At 40.1% G+C, this 18,874-nt stretch overlaps 1 protein-coding gene across 5 annotated transcripts in view; it reads right to left on the reverse strand.

Moving 5' to 3' along the window:
• Positions 1-18,874, reverse strand: part of SLC4A4 (solute carrier family 4 member 4) — a 395,294-nt gene that overhangs the window by 32,099 nt on the left and 344,321 nt on the right. For all 5 annotated transcript variants that reach the window (XM_073590565.1, XM_073590581.1, XM_073590547.1 and 2 more), the window contains 4 exons: positions 15,629-15,742; positions 14,481-14,642; positions 10,882-11,060; positions 7,863-7,935 (listed from right to left, as the gene is read on the reverse strand). In XM_073590565.1, the coding sequence (XP_073446666.1) occupies positions 7,863-7,935; positions 10,882-11,060; positions 14,481-14,642; positions 15,629-15,742 (528 nt within the window). The remainder of the gene's footprint in view (positions 1-7,862; positions 7,936-10,881; positions 11,061-14,480; positions 14,643-15,628; positions 15,743-18,874) is intronic.

The following is an 18,874-nucleotide window of genomic DNA, read 5'->3' on the forward strand; positions in this document are numbered from 1 at the left end:
AGGGGCAAAATTGTTTGGTGAATTGGAATGCACGGGGTTAAAATTTTGCCTCACAACATAGCCTATGATGCTCTTGGGGTCCAGACGTGTGACTGTGCAATATTTTGAGGCTGTAGCTGCAACGATGCAGATGCCAATCCCGGACATACACACACACACACATACATACATACACACACACATTGAGCTTTATAAATTAAACTAGCTGAAGAGCCCAGCGCTGCCTGGGCATAGTAACCAACTGTGGTTAGTTATAACAAATTATAATGATTATATTGCACATAAAAATATTTCACATCATATATTCAGCACTACAGATTTGTAACACAAATTAAGTAAACGATTACCCAAGTATTGATAGAATATTATTTTCAACTCATTCAAGAGCCTTTTGATAAACAACATGTGTATCTGTGTATCTAACCCTATCTTGTGTGATAATGTCTGCTGATCTGTGTACCTAATCCTCTCCTGTGTGATACTTTCTGCTGAGCTGTGTATCTAATCTTATCGTGTGTTACTGACTGCTCAGCCAAGTATCTAATCCTATACTGTGTGATACTGACTGCTGAGCTGTTTATCTAATCCTATCCTGTGTGATACCGTCTGCCGAGCCATGTATCTAACCCTATCCTGTGTGATACTGACTGCTGAGCCGTGTACCTAATCCTATCATGTGTGTTACTGACTGCTCAGCCGTGTATCTAATCCTATCATGTGTGATACTGACTGCAGAGCCGTGTATCTAATCCTATTCTGTGTGATACTGCCTGCTGAACCGTGTATCTAATACTATTCTGTGTGATACTGTGTGCTGAGCTGTGTATCTAATCCTATCCTGTGTGATACTTTCTGCTGAACTGTGTATCTAATCCTATCATGTTACTGACTGCTCAGCCATGTATCTAATCCTATCCTATGTGATACTGACTTCTGAACAGTGTATCTATTCCTATCCTGTGTGATACTGACTGCTGAGCCGTGTACCTAATCCTATCATGTGTGATACTGACTGCTCTGCCGTGTATCTAATCCTATCCTGTGTGATACTGACTGCTGAGCCGTGTATCTAACCCTATCCTGTGTGATACTGACTGCTGAGCCATGTACCTAATCCTATCATGTGTGTTACTGACTGCTCAGCCATGTATCTAATCCTATCCTGTGTGATATTGACTGCTGAGCTGTGTATCTAATCCTATCCTGTGTGATACTGTCTGCTGAGCCATGTATCTAATACTATTCTGTGTGATACTGTGTGCTGAGCTGTGTATCGAATATTATTCTGTGTGCTACTGTGTGCTGAGCTGTGTATCTAATCCTATCCTGTGTGATACTGTCTGCTGATCTGTGTATCTATTCCTATCCTGTGTGATACTGACTGCTGAGCCATGTGTCTAATCCTCCCCTGTGTGATACTGACTGCTGAGCTGTGTATCTAATCCTATCCTGTGTGATATTGACCGCTGAGCCGTGTATCTAATCCTATCCTGTGTGATACTGGGCTCCCCCTGCAGTCTATGTCAGAGGGTGGTCTGTGTTGGCACGGTAATAAATTGTGTTATTTCCATTATGTACCTAGGGGCAAAACTGTTTGGTGAATTGGAATGCGCAGGGTTAAATTTTCACCTCACAACATAGCCTATGACGCTCTCGGGGTCCAGACGTATGACTGTGCAAAATTTTGTGGCTGTAGCTGCGACGGTGCAGATGCCAATCCCAGACATACATATATATATGTTAGGGCTGGCGGAACGCATATAATAATAGTCGGTGCGTTCGCAGCCCGAGATCCACTGTGCAGAGGTGGTACACTGCTGTTAGGTAATGGCAGAAGAATAGAGCGGCGTAAAAACAGTCACACGTGGGTTACGTCACCCAATGTGAACAGGTGCGAACTCTGTTAATGGACAGAGTCACACAACCGCTGAACGTAGATGCCGGAGCCTGTTTAGCTCACAGAGCCCGGCCAAAAGAGCGCACAGTGTACGGCCACAGAACTCTACCCCAAGGACACGGGGTTAGAGTCTTTCTAGGCCCACTGAGCGTGTGGCGTCGCTGCTGCGAGCGCCGCTATAGACGCTGGCTATGAAGTGGAGCACGTGCACTGAGGCGTGTCGAGTCCCTGGTGAGGACTGATGCCTGACTCAACCTCTGTCCTACCTAAACCTAAGCCTGGGCGCTAGCAGGCTAGGCTGCACAACACATGCGTACCAAGGGTAGGGGTTTCTTAATGAGTCATTCACCAGAGACATTCATACGTGCATACATCACTCACTCCACATAGTCTGTAAACACAGTCTATCCTAGCGCATGGCCGAGCGGCCATGCGAATCTTTTATAGCCGTGAGCGTCCGTGACCTTCCTGGCTTCTCGGATGAACCAATCCGAACAGGAGCAGGACCTGAGCACGTGACCTTCGATCTACAATGGGAAATCACTCCACGGGCATGCTCAGTGGCCCAACATGGGGACTTAGTCCCTGGAGAATCTTGCTGCTGAGCAGCATGTATTGCCATAGCTGTGCCAGAGGTGACAGCAGCAAGCAAACCCACAGAGCTGGTCTGGGCAGAGGGCCTGGACTGATGAGTTTGCTGAGCAATCTCCTCTGTGGCTGGAGAGGAATGGGAGACTGCTGGAAGCAAAGCTTGGGATTCCCGCTGTGCAGCGACAGGAACCCGATGCCTATCACATACACTTTTTTCCCCATTATCTACCTAGGGGCAAAATTGTTTTGGTGAATTGGAATGCGCGGGGTTAAAATTTCGCCTCACAACATAGCCTATGACGCTCTCGGGGTCCAGATGTGTGACTGTGCAAAATTTTGTGGCTGTAGCTGCCAATCCCGGACATACACACATATGATAATATATGCAGCTGCCAAAGCACAGGAGATAATAACAATAATCTTTATTTTTATATAGCACTAACATATTCCGCAGTGATTTACAGTTTGCACACATTTTCATCACTGTCCCCGATAGGGCTCACAATCTAAATTCCCTATCAGTATGTCTTTATAGTGTGGGAGGAAACCCACGCAAACACAGGGAGAACATACAAACTACTTGCAGATGTTGTCCTTCAAACCCAGGACTCCAGCGCTGCAAGGCTGCAGTGCTAACCACTGAGCCACCGTGCTGCCCATAGGCAGTAGTTTCAATAATGAAGATGTATTATACACAGGAAGGCTAAAAAATAGCATAATAAAGTTCAGTATAATATGAATATTAGGCAGTAGACTTTAATGTATGTGAGGGTCGTTTTTGGAGTCACTTTTATAAATGCACCTATAGTGTCTGACTATAGGGGACACAGAGATCATAGGTCCTCTAGAACCACAACGATGCATAGCCCCTCTATACCATAAAAGCAGTTTAATGAAGGGTTAACCCATATAAAAAATGCAGCACAAATTTTGTATTCAGTAGCATGACCTTGGTACAGATTTTTGCACATGGACGTCTTAGCTCTTGAAGACTGGTAAAAGCAGCATTGTGAATATTAGCAGTGAACGCTGTACCTTGGTATTTGGCATAAGGCCAAAAGATAACGCAGGAGATATGCTATCTATTAAAAAGTAACCTTAGTTCCATATAAATCAGTTTCCAAGAAAATTGATTGTATCCTGTTATCCCTGCATATATCAAGATAATGGTGCGAATATTCGCTAGAGGAAAATTGGCCATACCCACTGATTTCACCAAGAGCAGGTTATAATCTCCGGTGGATAGGAATGTACTGACGCTTCCCCGACCACAGACATTAGAGAAAAATGAATTGGGTATGTTTTATTTCAGTATGTCCAGTCTTTCCTTCCCACGGTAGATACCTTGCTGATGGACGTGCTTGACAGTAGCTAACTATCTGCTCCACGATGCCAACATAAGCCAAGCATGTACATGCATGGGGGAGCTGGGAGCAATACAGAAACTGTTGGCTAAAATAACAATTGACTGACAGCTGTTGAAGGATAGTGGGCACATTTAATTTACAGAGAAAAGGGATTGGCCACCTCAAAGGAATTTTTTTTTTTACTTAAATGTATTTCGGTCTAAAAAAAATCATTTTTGCAATTGGGTTTTATTACAAATTTGGCATCGCTTGGCTGTTACAGGCTCTTTGTTTTCCTGCACATTCAACTTTAATGTAGTCATTGGCCATAAATCAGCAGAGAGGAGCTCAGAAAAGACATAAAAAGAGTTGCAGACTTTCCTCTTAGCACGTCAGAATGTGGTCATTACTAGTCTCAGGTAAAGCGGTCGGACATTTTCTTTTATTAGAACAGCTTTCCTCACAGATTGACCAACACTTCTGTCCATACAATGGCTGCTGATGAAGCATCTGACCAGACCAGTCCATCAGCCTCCTCCAGTTGTAAGACACCTCAGGTCAGAAAGCTGGCTGCTTTTCACGTAGAGAAGGCTTATGGTCTGGTCACATGTTTCTCCACAAGCAGCCATTTTATGGATAGAAGTACGTCTCAGTGTGTGAAGAAACTGGGCTAACAAGAGAAAGTGGCTGACATCTTTACCTGAAAATCTGCCAGGGAGCTCACTTCGACAGGAGATTTTGAAACTCTTATTTATCTTTTCTGTGCTCCTGTCTGCTGATTTATGGGCACAAATTATATTAAAGCTGAATGTGCAGGAAAGCAAGGGGCCTGGAAAAGCAAAACAATTCAAAATCTATATATATAAAACTGAATGTATGTATGTGTGTATCACCAACCAATCACGAAGCATCTCTCATTTCACCAGAGCTGTTCAAAAGAAGCTGAGCTCTGATTGGTTGCTATGAGCAACAGTTTTCCTTCCAACCAATCACTAAGCATCTCTCATTTCACCAGAACTGGTTAAAAGAAGCAGAGCTGTGATTGGTTGCTATGAGCAAGTTTTCTCACTTGACAACACCTCAGCAGACACTGACTTGGTGGGAGAAATCTAGCATCCCCGGGAACATAAGCGCCCAGCCATTGTCTGCCCCCCAGAAAGGAGCAGCGAGCACATGACAGAAATGAATCCCCCCTCCCGTGCCTATATACCCATCACACATCCTCCATACCAAACCGTGAATGTGTGAAAAAACGGATCCGTTGCAGATTTGCAAAAAACTGATGCACTGGATCCAGTTTTTGGACTGATCTGCCGCAGCAGCCAGTGTATGAAATTTAAAGGAACAGAACTCTGGAAAAGGGGAAAGAGAGAGACCCCAGGGTCTCTTAAAGGGATCATTGGTATGGAAGTCAGGGCAAATCCATCCAGCGCTCTGGTTCTGATCCCAGGCTGCCTTAAAGGGATAGGGAAAATCCCTCAGTGCTCTGATTCTGAACCCAGAGTTCTATTAAAGGGATCATTGGTATGCAAGTAAGGGCAAATCCACTCAGCGCTCTTGTTCTGATCCCAGGCTCTCTTAAAGGGATCCCCGGTATGGAAGTTGGGGCAAATCCACTTAGCGCTCTGGTTCTGACCCAAGGCCTCTCTTAAAGGGATCCCCGGTATGGAAGAGAGGGAAAATCCACTCTGCGTTTTGGTACTGACCCCAGGCCTCTCTTAAAGGGATCCCCGGTATGGAAGTGAGGGCAAATCCACTCTGCGCTTTGGTACTGACCCCAGACTGATGGGATGATGTGGGATATTAGGGGTGGTAGTCCGGTGGCTCTGGCTGATGGGATGATGTGGGATATTAGGGGGAGTAGTCCGGTGGCTCTGGCTGACGGGATGATGTGGGATATTAGGGGTAATAGTCCAGTGGCTCTGGCTGACAGGATGATGTGGGATATTAGGGGTAGTAGTCTGGTGGTTCTGGTGGATGGGATGATGTGGGATATTATGTGTAGTAGTCCAGCGGCTGTGACGGGATGATGTGGTATATTAGTGGCAGTTGTCCAGTGGCTCTGGCTGACGGGATGATGTGGAATATTATAGTGAATGTGGCTATGCAGAGTGGGTGGGGCTCTACACTTAGCTTTATATATATAGATATAATCATCATAATTTGTTATAACTAACCGTAGTTAGTTACTATGCCCGGGCAGCGCCGGGCTCTTCAGCTAGTTTGTAATAAAATTCAATTGTAAAAATGATTTCCATTTAAATAACAAAATAAAAAAGTCCCTGACAGTGTCCAACCCCTTTTAAATAATTTTGATTTGATTAACCCCTTTCCGACATTGGGCGTAATAATACGCCGATTTCGGACACCCTCCCTTTGATGTGGGTTCCGGCACTGAGGCCACATTTTTTACAGCACATGTCAGCTGTTTTGAATTGTGATCCACCCAAGCTAGTTAAATACCACTGTCAAACTCTGACAGCGGCATTTAACACGCTCTTCCAGCTGTTGAACTGGAAATCCCACCCATTGGTGACCCCGTCACGTGATCGCTGGTCACCGATGGGTTGCCATGACAACCAGAGGTCTCCAGCAGCCCTCTATGCTTGTCACTGCTGGATTTCTATGAGCGCCACACGGTGGTCGGCACTCATAGTAAGTCAGCAATTCTGCTACATACAGGCAATCTGATCATCGCCTCTATGCAGCAGAGCCAATCGAGTTATGGCAGCTTCTAGTCCCATGGAGACTATTGAAGCATGCCAAAAGTTAAAAAAAAAATGTTTTTAAAAATATTTAAAAAAATTAAAAAATATAAAACTTCAAATCACCCACCACTCAAAATAAAACAATAAAAAAAAATTAAATATACACATATTTGGTATCACTGCATTCAGAATCGTTCGATCTATCAATATAAAATAAGAATTAACCAGATTGCTAAACTGCGTGACAAGAAAAAAAGTCAAAATGCAAGATTTACGTTTTTTTGGTTGCGGCAACATTGCATTAAAGTGCAATAATATCGTATCTGCATCAAGATGATATATTTAAAAACATCAGCTTGGCACACAAAAAATAAGCCCTCACCCAACCCGAGATCACGAAAAATTGAAAAAATGGGTATCGAAAAATAGCACAGTTTTTTTAAATTTTGGAATTTTTTTTCACTACTTACATAAAAAAGAACCTAGACATGTTTGGTGTCTATGAACTTGTAATGACCTGGAGAATGATAATAGCAGGTCAGTTTTAGCATTTAGTGAACATAGTAAAAAAAGCCAAACAAAAAACAATTGTGGAATTGCACTTTTTTTGCAATTTCATCGCACTTGGATTTTTTTTCCCATTTTCCAGTGCACAATATGTTAAAACCAACAGTGTCATTCAAATGTACAACTCGTCCCACAGAAAACAAGCCTCGCATGGCCATATTGACGGAAAAATAAAAAAGCTATGGATCTGGGAAGAAAGGGAGCGAAAAATGAAAACACAAAAACAAAAATACCTCTGGTCATGAAGGGTTAACATGAGCGGTTTTTGGTACAATAGCAAAAAAAAAGACTGCATCTAAAGGCTTGTTTGCACCAAAAGTTGTGTGACGTTAACTGATCGATTACATGATTGTCAGTCGTAAATTTAGACAGGTTGACTGTGCTATCAATACACACAGAAGGATCAATAATTCTGTGCGCATAGGCTGTTATTGTTCTAGGCAGCACAGTTTGAATTTACGCAGAAAGATGTGCTGCCGAGAGCGATGATTTTTAAACAAGCTTAAACATTTTTTTCCCTGACTAGCGAGTTTTTTGCTTGTTGATCAAGTGATTCGCACCCTGTTTACACTGCTCGATTATTGGAAAATGAGTGTTCTTTGGAACGGTCTACCCTGATAATCGTTCAGTATAAATGCACCCTAAAAGTAGATACTGTATATGACTCGTATGTTATCCCTTTATAATGATTTAAGTTTTTATTTCCCCATATCACTTTATAGGTAAAATATAGTATAAAAATACTTTCTTTACCTTCAATATGGGTGCCAAGAAAACAGATATACCGGTCAGTAGGAACACTATAATTCCAGTAACTCGTTGTTCCCTGCAACCAATAAACATATTAACCATATGAGGACCTTCAACTTTAAAAACTGAACATTTCATTAAATTAAAATAAGTTTAAACTAGCTTGGCCCGTGCAAAGTATTTGCACATTGGTCGTCGGGGGCGCAGGCAATTTCAGAAAAAGCAAACTGGTCAAATGTAAATGTATTTCATGAGCTGATGAACACAGACAAGTATTTATATATGTAGATTGATAATACAATAAATTGGTTTGATAAGTAGAGGCCAAAGAATGTCTTCCGGTTGAGGTGCCATCTGCAGGTCATTGTGTCGGTTTATGAAAATTAATGTTTAAACTGTATTTAGTGATAAAATCGTGACTGTGTGGTTTGTTTGGCTGTTTTGTTACTGAAGGGAGCAAGTTTACCTTTCAAATGGTGTATCGTGTGTGTGGGGGGCAAAATAATCAGCGAAAAAGCAGTGCATGTTTACAAATGTGTTGGTAGTGTGCTTTGGGGTACTGTGGTGCCACCTGCAGGTCATTTTTCCTTACTGCAGGTTTATGAAAATGAATGTTTAAACTGTATTTTGTGATCAAATTGTGGATGTGTGGTTTGTTTGGCTATTTTCTTGCTGAAGGGGGCAAGTTTACATTCAAATCGTGTATCTTTTGTGTGTGGGTGCAGTATGAACAGAGATACAAAGGAATCACCGAAAAACAGTGTTTAGAAATAATAGAATAGATTAAAAAAAAAGTTTTGTTACATGTAATTTATTTTGAAAATATATGGTTTGGCGGTGCTTTGGCAAACATATTACAGATTGCTCCTTATAATCTATACTGTGATCTATTCTGTACATATATATGTATACTTGTGATCTATACTATTGAAGAGAACCAGAGGCAGGGTACACATGAACTATATGGCCATACAAAAATATTACTTGGAATAGTGTACTATCACCACCACATGTGTACCAATGGACAATACATAGGACATATCGGGAGAATCGACAAAGAAAAAAGAAAAAAACAAAAAAGAAATCCAATGATTATGGTATAAGAATTATTTATTGTAGTATACAACAAAAGGTGAGGTAATGCACAGAGCAGTAAAATTATTGTAATCTCAAGTGGAAGGTAAATTGCCTATGTGCTGGAATATGATAAATGGCTAAATGGCATGAGTATACTGCTATGTGTATATGGTAGAATGCAATCAACAAAAGTGATTGTGTTCAGGTATAAGAGTTGGGGATAAGGGAATAAAGTGCATGTGCCAAAAGTATGGTAAGAGGCGAAATTGAACACCGCTATGGATAAAATTAGTCAAATGACATGGAAATGTAAACCGCTAAAGTATACCACTGTAAATTAAGTAAAAAGTCCTCTGGTAATTACCTGGTGCACGTTATGTGTGTCCATTGGATGCGCCCAGCCCAACGCACATTTCGGCGTCTGCCTTCGTCACCAAATTGAGTAACCAGCTACTAGTATCACATCTATATTACTTTGGTGCTATCATAGCACATATAATATAACAATAAAGTGCTTTCTATATCCCAATTATAAATATAAAAAATATACACGAGCATAGTGAACAATAATTAAATATTTTAGTCACTTCCACGATTTTATACTAGAAGTATTAAAAGTTATATTTTATGTTTCTTCACTCCAATTGGAATAGTCAGTGAATGTAGTTAAAAAAAAAATTTGAGAGAAATCAGCCATATATACTTCCAGAGAATTTTGGTAAAATTGCAATATGCTTGTAAAAGAAAATAACTTTGCAATCAAGTGTAAGGGCACACATTAAGTATTTGCTGCAGTGACTTCTGCATCAAAAACAAATACAGTATATTGGCAGGAAAAACCGTAGCATAAATGATGTGGTTTTTGCAGTGTTTTTTGTTACGTTTTTTATTTGTTTTTTCCCATGCTTTGGAAAGGGTGAAAAACGTTGCAAAAATAAGCAACATGTACTTGAAACTTAAAGAATTTCGTTCAATTTGCTGGTACTAGGAAATGCTTCCATTTTTGTGACAAAACTGCACAGAAAAATAAGTGACAAAAATGCAGCAAATCCCTAACGTGTGCACGTACGTTCTTTTACATCATCTCTGTTCTCAAGACCAAAGAGAAAAGATATTTTATCTGTAAGAAAAATGTTTGATTTTCTTGCCAAGAAATGCAACACTTACAAACACTTTACTAAAGAGCTTGCAAGTGCTGCTCAGAAATTCAATGGATCTGGCCAGTTTCTATCCAACAATGTTGAAGAGCCAAAGCATGAAACTTGTCCAATCTATCAATCATGACTGCACCACACCCTTTCAAGCAGACACCTGGAAGGCAGGGGAGCATTATGCTCCTGAAGACAAGAAGCACCTTTAAACTTTCAGCAGGCTAACAAGTTAAATTGTGGTCTATATCATATGGTATCAAACAAAATGTAACGTACCCTACATGCCGTATATCTAGGGATTATTTTCACTGTCAACATGCCAATAGGCTACATACTGTATGATTCACAAGATTTATTTTAGTAAGGCGTATTTGACTTTAAGAAACACTAGACAATAGCTGATTGAAGGCCTTTATAAGGGACTAAAAAGTTGCCTGGTTTAAAAAAAATATGTATAAATACTCTATTAGAACATGTCTCTCTGGGCATCCAGTCAGGCTGTGCATTGTACGCTTATGTGCCCTCCACAGATTACTGCTGATCGCTTGGAGGAGGGGGTCCTTACAAGCCGTGTATAGTATTATTTGAGGACCATTTTAATAAAATTAGAAAGGTGGTCAACACTGTTATGGTCGGACTTGTCGCTTTTATGGCAGGAGATTTCATGATAGTAAGGAATAGTTCATAATGCAGTGCCCTGCTATCTATGTGTACCCTTTAAAAGAAAAGCCAGTGAGGCTGTACTTTATGGATGTTTTGGCACCATATATTTCCATGTGTGCGTTGCACTTTACCTTACTCCCAAGAACTTCGGTTGCTCTCCAGGAGCAGATGTCTCAGTTTCCATCTTCAAGCTGTCAATGTGAGCAATGGAGATGACCGTTGCAGCTACATACCAAGGGAGAGCCATAAAAGAGCACACAATCATAAGAACTGCGACCCAGAACAAGTCCAAGTGATAACCTGCTCCTTTCTGAAAGGAAAATAAGAAAAGAATTAAAGAAAAAAAATCAATCAATAGAAACCTTTTTTTTTCTTAAGATACAAACATTGGCAAACAAAGCCACATCTTTGGTAACATATTACACAGGGTCTTATAACATCTAACCATTGTACCCTGAATGAAATACCACTATATAAAACAGATACCATGACAGGAAATCTGAATGTTCCGGAAGCGGCAGGTAACATTATCTATACAATAATCTCAGGTGAACGGATGTTTTTACAGGATGCAAGCAGCTCTTAATTGGGACGCAAAGAATATGAGTAATGATGGGTGGTCCTATATTGCTCTTCATCTCTATTACTTCAAAAGACTACCTAGGCTAAATGACCTGGAAAGTGATCTGCTGGAGAAATCTTCCTCTGTACTATGAGCACATATGTCAGTTCCACACTGCTTGCCTAGGACAATCCACCTTTCTTTACCGTGACATGAGGAACACTAGTAACCTTATTGTGTTGGGCTTCATTAGCAATGATTAAGAGACATGGGCATTTGTGTTATTATATTTTAGGGAAAAAAGTTAACCAGAAAGTACATCAAAGGAGTGTTAGTATATTATTCCTATAGACAAGAAAATGAAATGTTTCTCATATATATGAAAATCCGTGCATGATCGGACCAAGATACACAGACGCCTGTGTGAGCCCTCAGAGATGAGCAGACTGATTCAAGGGACTTGTCCAGCGTCCATGTCAGTGGTACCTGACAGGACTCCAGTGAATTTCATACCTTTCAGCGTCCCCGGGTCAGCATTTAATTTGTCATCATTGGGGCAATGTGACACACAGATGACGTCACACTACTCCTTGCTAATCAAAAGCCATTCTGTGGTGCCTGGAAGGTAAGAAATTTTGTGTGACTTCCATCTAACAGTCAGGTACCACTGAACGGAGTCCTGTCCTGCAAATCAACCCACTTAGCTTTAGAAAGGCTATATGTACAACGTTCCCTGTTGTGCATGTGGATTATTACATCCTCAGTTCTCCAGTTCTCCCATTTCGCTTTGTGCAGTCCAATAGCAGATTCATACGCACCATTGCCCAAACTTGTGCTTAGCAGGGATTCCCACCAGGTCCAAAAAAATGTAGAAATTCATGTAGATTTCCAACCTCTGTTTGTGTTCAGTGATTGGAATCCTTCATTATTTTCTTCCACAGGATTAAAATCTTTTCCAGTCATGTGCAGGTTTTCGGCTCATTAGAAGACAGAGCTGTGATAACTATTGAGCACACATATTCATCATATGACTGTGCTAACTTTTCATTTGAATGAAAGTTCAACAAAAACATTTGCAAGAACTTGGTCCAGAAGCCACACCAGTACCCTGCAGTCACCAGACCACAGCACTATCTGTGGTATTCTCTGTGTCTCTTCCTGTTAACGGGCGCAGTGCACTGTCATTACATTGTGGCGCGACTCACAACTTTGCAAAGGTGTTGTGAGTTCATTTTCCCCTCCGTCACTGAGGCCTGGTGAACTCCCTATTCTAGTGAAGGAAGGTAGTGAGCCTGATTATCAGGCACCTGGGACTAATGAAGACGATTGGCTGAGTGGAGTCTCTGACTGGATTTAAGGCAGCCTACGCCCTTTCTGCCCTGCGGGTGATTTCTCTGTGGACTCTTGGACACCAGTCTGATTCCTGCTCTCCTAAAGCTAAATTTTCTGTTTTGCCTTTTTGCATTTAAGATTTGCTTTTGTTTTTTTTGCTTTTTGGATTCTGCCTCTCCCTGCTGGAGTGTGCAGTGCTCCGTGAGCTCTGTCTTCTGAAAGTACCTTTTCTTTTCTTTAATAATCTTAATTTTTTTTTATATAGCGCTAACATATTCCGCAGCGCTTTTACAGTTTTGCACACATTTCATCACTGTCCCCGATGGGGCTCACAATCTGAATTCCCTATCAGTATGTCTTTGGAATGTGGGAGGAAACCGGAGTGCCCGGAGGAAACCCACGCAAACACGGGGAGAACATACAAACTCCTTGCAGATGTTGTCCTTGGTGGGATTCGAACCCAGGACCCCAGCGCTGCAAGGCTGCAGCGCTAACCACTGAGCCACCGTGCTGCTGATTTAGTTTTTGAAGCTTAGTTGCTTCAGGGCCATTTTTATATCAGCTTGTTGGCTTTTGTCTCTGATAGGGTTTTGGCAGATTGCAGACAGCAGCCTTCCTATCCGTTCCTATCTAGGTAGTTTTTGGGCCCCGTCTTTGCTCAGCCTGTCTTTCTGCCTGTGTAAGTGTTTTCATCTTGCTTCACCGTCATTATATGTGGGGGGCTGCCTTTTGCTTTGGGGTCTGCTCTGGGGCAGTTAGATTTCCCCTTTCCTTCTTTAGGCCTATGTATCTCTCCGGCTGTGATCGAGGGGTCTAGGTCATCGTAGGAACCCCCCACGGCTACTGCTAGTTGTGTTGATAGGTTCAGGGGTCTGCAATCTGATAGTTGCCAACTTCTCTGGTTTTCTGGACTTAGCTAGTATTTCTGTTTTTGCCTCCTACGGTGACTCAATCATAATACAAAGGTCTACTAATCGGAAGAGATGGGGATTCTGCAGATAATAGGAAGTTGGCCTCTCTCTAGTGCATCAGCCACAGAATACCAAAGTGGCTTCTGGACCAGGGTCCTTTGCAGCTTTTTGCTCCACTCTAGGTTACTACTATGATTATTATACCTTATTTGGGGGGGCAATTATCAAAAAGTCACACATTTTAGAGCCCATGATTTTCTAGAAAAAGATTTTTATTTTATTTTTCAGTTGCCGTTTTGGTTTTGGAGTTTTAGCTACACTTATGAAAAAGTCACACAAAAAAGTCACAAAGTCACTAAAATAATGAGAAGTGAAAATTACAATCAATTGCTTCGTCAAAGCTTTTAGATGCTGATATATTCTTTAAATATATAGCTATTCTTTATTTATTTTTATTTCTGAATTCATTTTTATATATTTAGTAAATTATATTTATTGTTTTTGATTATTAACCATTTACATGCTTATTACTTCTCTATCTTTTGTATTCAATAATGCACAAAGAAGAATGGATCATGAAGTCTACGTCCAACTACTTCTCATCACTGGCCTTCAAACAACAAGCTATAAAGTTTTATTTAAGGACACAGAACAAAAATGTCAATGTTTCTTTCACCTGACACTACCTCATTTTCAACATAGGAAATAAGAACTTCTAGTAGCTATACTGGAGCTGAGGATGAAATTGCAAACTACTGGTGAAATCTCCAGTAATAGAAGCCTAGTGTGTGTATGGAAACAGTTCGGTGTCCGAGCATAAATAAGTCAATGGTGTCTGTAGCCTCATGAATGTTTCAGCTCTCTCTAATAAAGACGTGAGGAAGTGTAGTTGAGGAATAAAGAAAACCAATCTTGGTAGACAAACCTTAAGCTTGTGTTCCTTCCTGTTGACAATTACACCTGTAATCTGTTGATCCATGAAGATTAAAATTGTGACAAGAAGAGCTGGGAGGGCTGAAGCCAGGTATACCCACCAAGGGTTTCCTCCAAATGGGGGCACAAACCAGCCTCTGTGAGGGCTTGTTGGCTAAAAAGAAAAGGAAATAGGAAGTTATATCACAGATATTGTACCTGTGCATCACTCATTAAGGTATCAGTGTGACATCTGTATTTTGCATAGGACTGCAGGTAACTTGTGGAATTTAGTATGCAACTTGTATTTGTACAAACAGTTGGATACACAGTTTATACATTTTCCTGTTCTACTCCTTGCACTGATTTTAATACATGTGTGTCCAAGCATAAAAGAAGGCAAAATTAGAAGAGACAGTAATCGTCGAACCATAATTCTTAGGCAAGCATGCTCATTCCAAACTATTGCATCATCTAAACAGGCAGTCAATTACCCGGTGAACGAGCAAAATGCTCACATAAAAAACATCATTATCGGTCCATATAAACAAGTAATGTGCTACCGATAAGAGGATACTATATTATTGGCCCATATAAACAGGTTATGTGCTACCGATAACATGATACTATATGGGCAAAGAGCAATAGTATTAAACTTTATTTTCTGAAAGGTTACCTAATTATCAAGACCAGAATTGTTCACACTGGAGTCACACACTCTTGACTCGTACATTACACCAGAGATCTCACTGCAGTCAGGTATTGGACTGCGAGTTCTAGTATAGGGAATGCCACAGCCCCTCAAGAATTAGACGAGCTATGGCATCTTTCCCCCATCGTGCCCCCCGTCCTGTCCCAGCTCTGCAGCATTTTGGCGGAGTAAGAAGAAACTGGTCTGAAAATGCAAACAGTCGCAAAATTTAGGCGCAATGTTGCACTAAAACTTTAACATTTTTCAAACCTTTAATGCCAGAATTCTAGTATGAAAACTTTGATGATTCGGGCCCAATGTTTGTTGGCCTATTTAAGCAGGCCATTAAAAGACCACTGATCAGCCTGTATAGAGCCAATCGCTTTTATCAACCTAGAGTGGTTTGAGTAAAAATTCTATAAGCTTGGAATGCCATAATACTACTGTATATAATCAGATATACCACTTACCTTAAATTCACTAGGAACAATAAGCTTTGGTGTATCAACTCCAACCAGGGCATCAATTCCACAGAAGATAAAAATTGAAAGAATGATGGCAAAGTCACTGATGAGTTTTCTGGCCTAAAATCAAAGATTAATGCCAGTTTAGGGCCAATCATCACAAAACAAGGAAAGGAAATGTCCAGTGTACACCTTAGACCCTGATGAGGCATGTGATCACGTGAAACGGCCATAGGCCACTGTTTTTCCACATTCTTATGCTCCTCTATGAATAAATGAAGTGAAATTTAGCAGTGGAGAACGCACTGATTAATATCTATCCAGCATACAGTACATGCTAAAAAGTATGCACTCGTTCAGGAATACTCAAATTTTATTGCAGAACCGAACTTTATCTAAATTTTTACACTAATACAGTATATTTCATTTTTATTATTTTTTGCAACTGGCCAGTGATGATTTTGGTGTGTAATACTTATACAGGCTATTATTGTAGTTGACTTTGCAAAGATTTTCCCATTAAAAGCTTTTCATTATTTCCATTTGCTAGATAAGAAAGGAGGACCATGGTAATCATTTTGTTAGGCACTGCTTAAAAAAGGAATTTAAACTGTATGTATAAAGCTATAACTTTATTTTGTTCCCTTATTTTTCATTTTCACAATTTATTTGTGTAACTAAAATAAAAATATATTACATTTTCTATATGTTATTAAAATTCTGAACACTAGCATTCCCTATTTTCCTAAAAGCTTAACATATTATCCTACATGTTTTAAGCATTAATATTACAATATGAGGTTCCGTCACTTGAGAAAATAAGCGCTCCACAGGAAGTCATATCGCCGGAGTCAATGAAGACCATTCTATTTTCTTTCACATCTTCTGAAAGCAACATTTCTATTTAAGTGACCTCAAAAGTAAAAGTTTAATGTTGATAAGAATTTGCTTGAGTGAACTTTCTATTACTTGATACTTTAATGAACTAGCTAAAAGCAATGTCTCTATGCAGGCTTTGTTTCTGCAGCTCCGCATAGCACTGAGTGATCACACACGTTTCCGTCTGGCAAAATTGTGATATCACTTTCTGGATCACACACAAAGAAGGAACTGGTGCAATTTAAAAGGGTTGAGCTCATTACAGGGAAAGCTATTGTTAATGCAGGCAGCATATACATGCAGTTTTAGAATTAATGGGAACAAGAGATTTACAGACCTAAAAACTACCTAAACACAGAATCTAAAAATATTACACTTAATTTTCTGGATTTATATTGGAAATATATCGTCCTTCTAACCCCCCAACAGGGGTGGTCTTTTTGTCCTTTTTCACTCTCGGGTCCTCTACCAGAGGCCTGGGAGTTTGAGGGCTCTGCGCAGGATCTTAGCTGTTCTGCAAAGAAGGAAGCTGGAGGGCACCACTAAATAATAAAGGGATCTCCCGTTACATGCTAAAACAGAATATGCATCATGGAAAGAGAAAAAATAGCATGCCGAACACGGGGATCACCATGGATAATACACAAATCTTTATTAAAGGGAACCTGTCAGCAGGTTTGTGCATACTAGCCTACACACAGTGTCAGGTCGGCGCCGTTATACTGAATGAAATGATACCTTTGTTCATGAAATCCGTCTTGTGATTCTTTATTAATCCTTATTTTTAGTTTTTAGTTAATGACCTAAGGTGGGGTTCATGTATGTGGTGCTCTGATTATATATTCATAATTGCAGACAAAAATCCAAAGGAGTACAAAACACCCATATATATATAATATTCAATTTATTAAATATGCTCATAAATATCTGTTACATAATCTATTATAAAAGGTTATATGGACAGACTAGCAAAGTGAAGGACACAAAACAAAAGATTATGACAGCCCCCTGAGGAAGCCCATGCGAAACGCGCGTTGGGGCTGCATGGTATGACCACTTACAAGGACTTATTTGGGTGAGACTCTTCTTAGCATCGGACTTTTTTATTTGAGGCTTTTTGGGTATATATAACCAAGTGGCAATATATTTTATGTCATTTAGCTGCACCTAGAGTGATATATCTATCTATCTATCTATCTATCTATATATATATGTATATATATATATTTTTATGCTATTGTCTGATACTATGATAATGTTGCAATAGCAAATATAATTATGTTTGCAATATGATGTTTTATATGATCTCTATATTCCCGGTCCATTTATTATTGTAACTGAGTTGGACCTTTTGTTTTGGGCCCTTCACTTTGCTAGTCTGTCCATATAACCTTTTATAATAGGTTATGTAACAGATATTTATGAGCATATTTAACCCCTTTACTCCCAAGGGTGGTTTGCATGTTAATTCCCGGACCAATTTTTACAATTCTGACCGCTGTCCCTTTATGACGTAATAACTCTGGAATGCTTCCATGGATCCCGGTGATTCTGACAATATTTTCTCATGACATATTGTACTTCATGTTAGTGGTAAAATTTCATTCATATAACTTGCGTTTATTTGTGAAAAAAATGGAAATTTGGCAAAAATTTTGAAAATTTCGCGATTTTCCAACTTTGAATTTTTATGCTCTTACATCACAGAGATATGGCACTCAAAAAACTTAATAAATAACATTTCCCACATGTTTACTTTACATCAGCACAATTTGGGAACCAAATTTTTTTTTTGTTAGGAAGTTATAAGGGTTAAAAGTTGACCAGCGATTTCTCATTTTTACAACACCATTTTATTTTTAAGGACCACGTCACATTTGAAGTCACTTTGAGGGGTCTATATGATAGAAAATACCCAAAAGTGACACCATTCTAAAAACTGCACCCCTCAAGGTGCTCAAAACCACATTCAAGAAGTTTATTAACCCTTCAGGTGCTTCACAGGAATGTTTTAAAAAATGAACATTTAACTTTTTTTCACAAAAAAAATTACTTCAGGTTCAATTTTTTTATTTTACCAAGGGTAAAAGGAGAAATTGAACTGGAAAAGTTATTGAGCAATTTTTCCTGAGTACGCTGATACCTGATATGTGGGGGGAACCACTGTTTGGGCACATGGCAGAGCTCGGAAGGGAAGGAGCGCCGTTTGACTTTTTCACTGCAAAATTGGCTGGAATTCAGATCGGATGCCATGTCACGTTTGGAGAGCTCCTGATGTGCCTAAACAGTGGAAACCCCCCACAAGTGACCCCATTTTGGAAACTAGACCCCCCAAGGAACTTATCTAGATATGTGGTGAGCACTTTGAACCCC

This window comes from Dendrobates tinctorius, unplaced genomic scaffold, assembly GCF_039654945.1.
Source record: "Dendrobates tinctorius isolate UK_male_01 unplaced genomic scaffold, ASM3965494v1 ptg000011l, whole genome shotgun sequence".
NCBI lineage: Eukaryota > Metazoa > Chordata > Amphibia > Anura > Dendrobatidae > Dendrobates > Dendrobates tinctorius.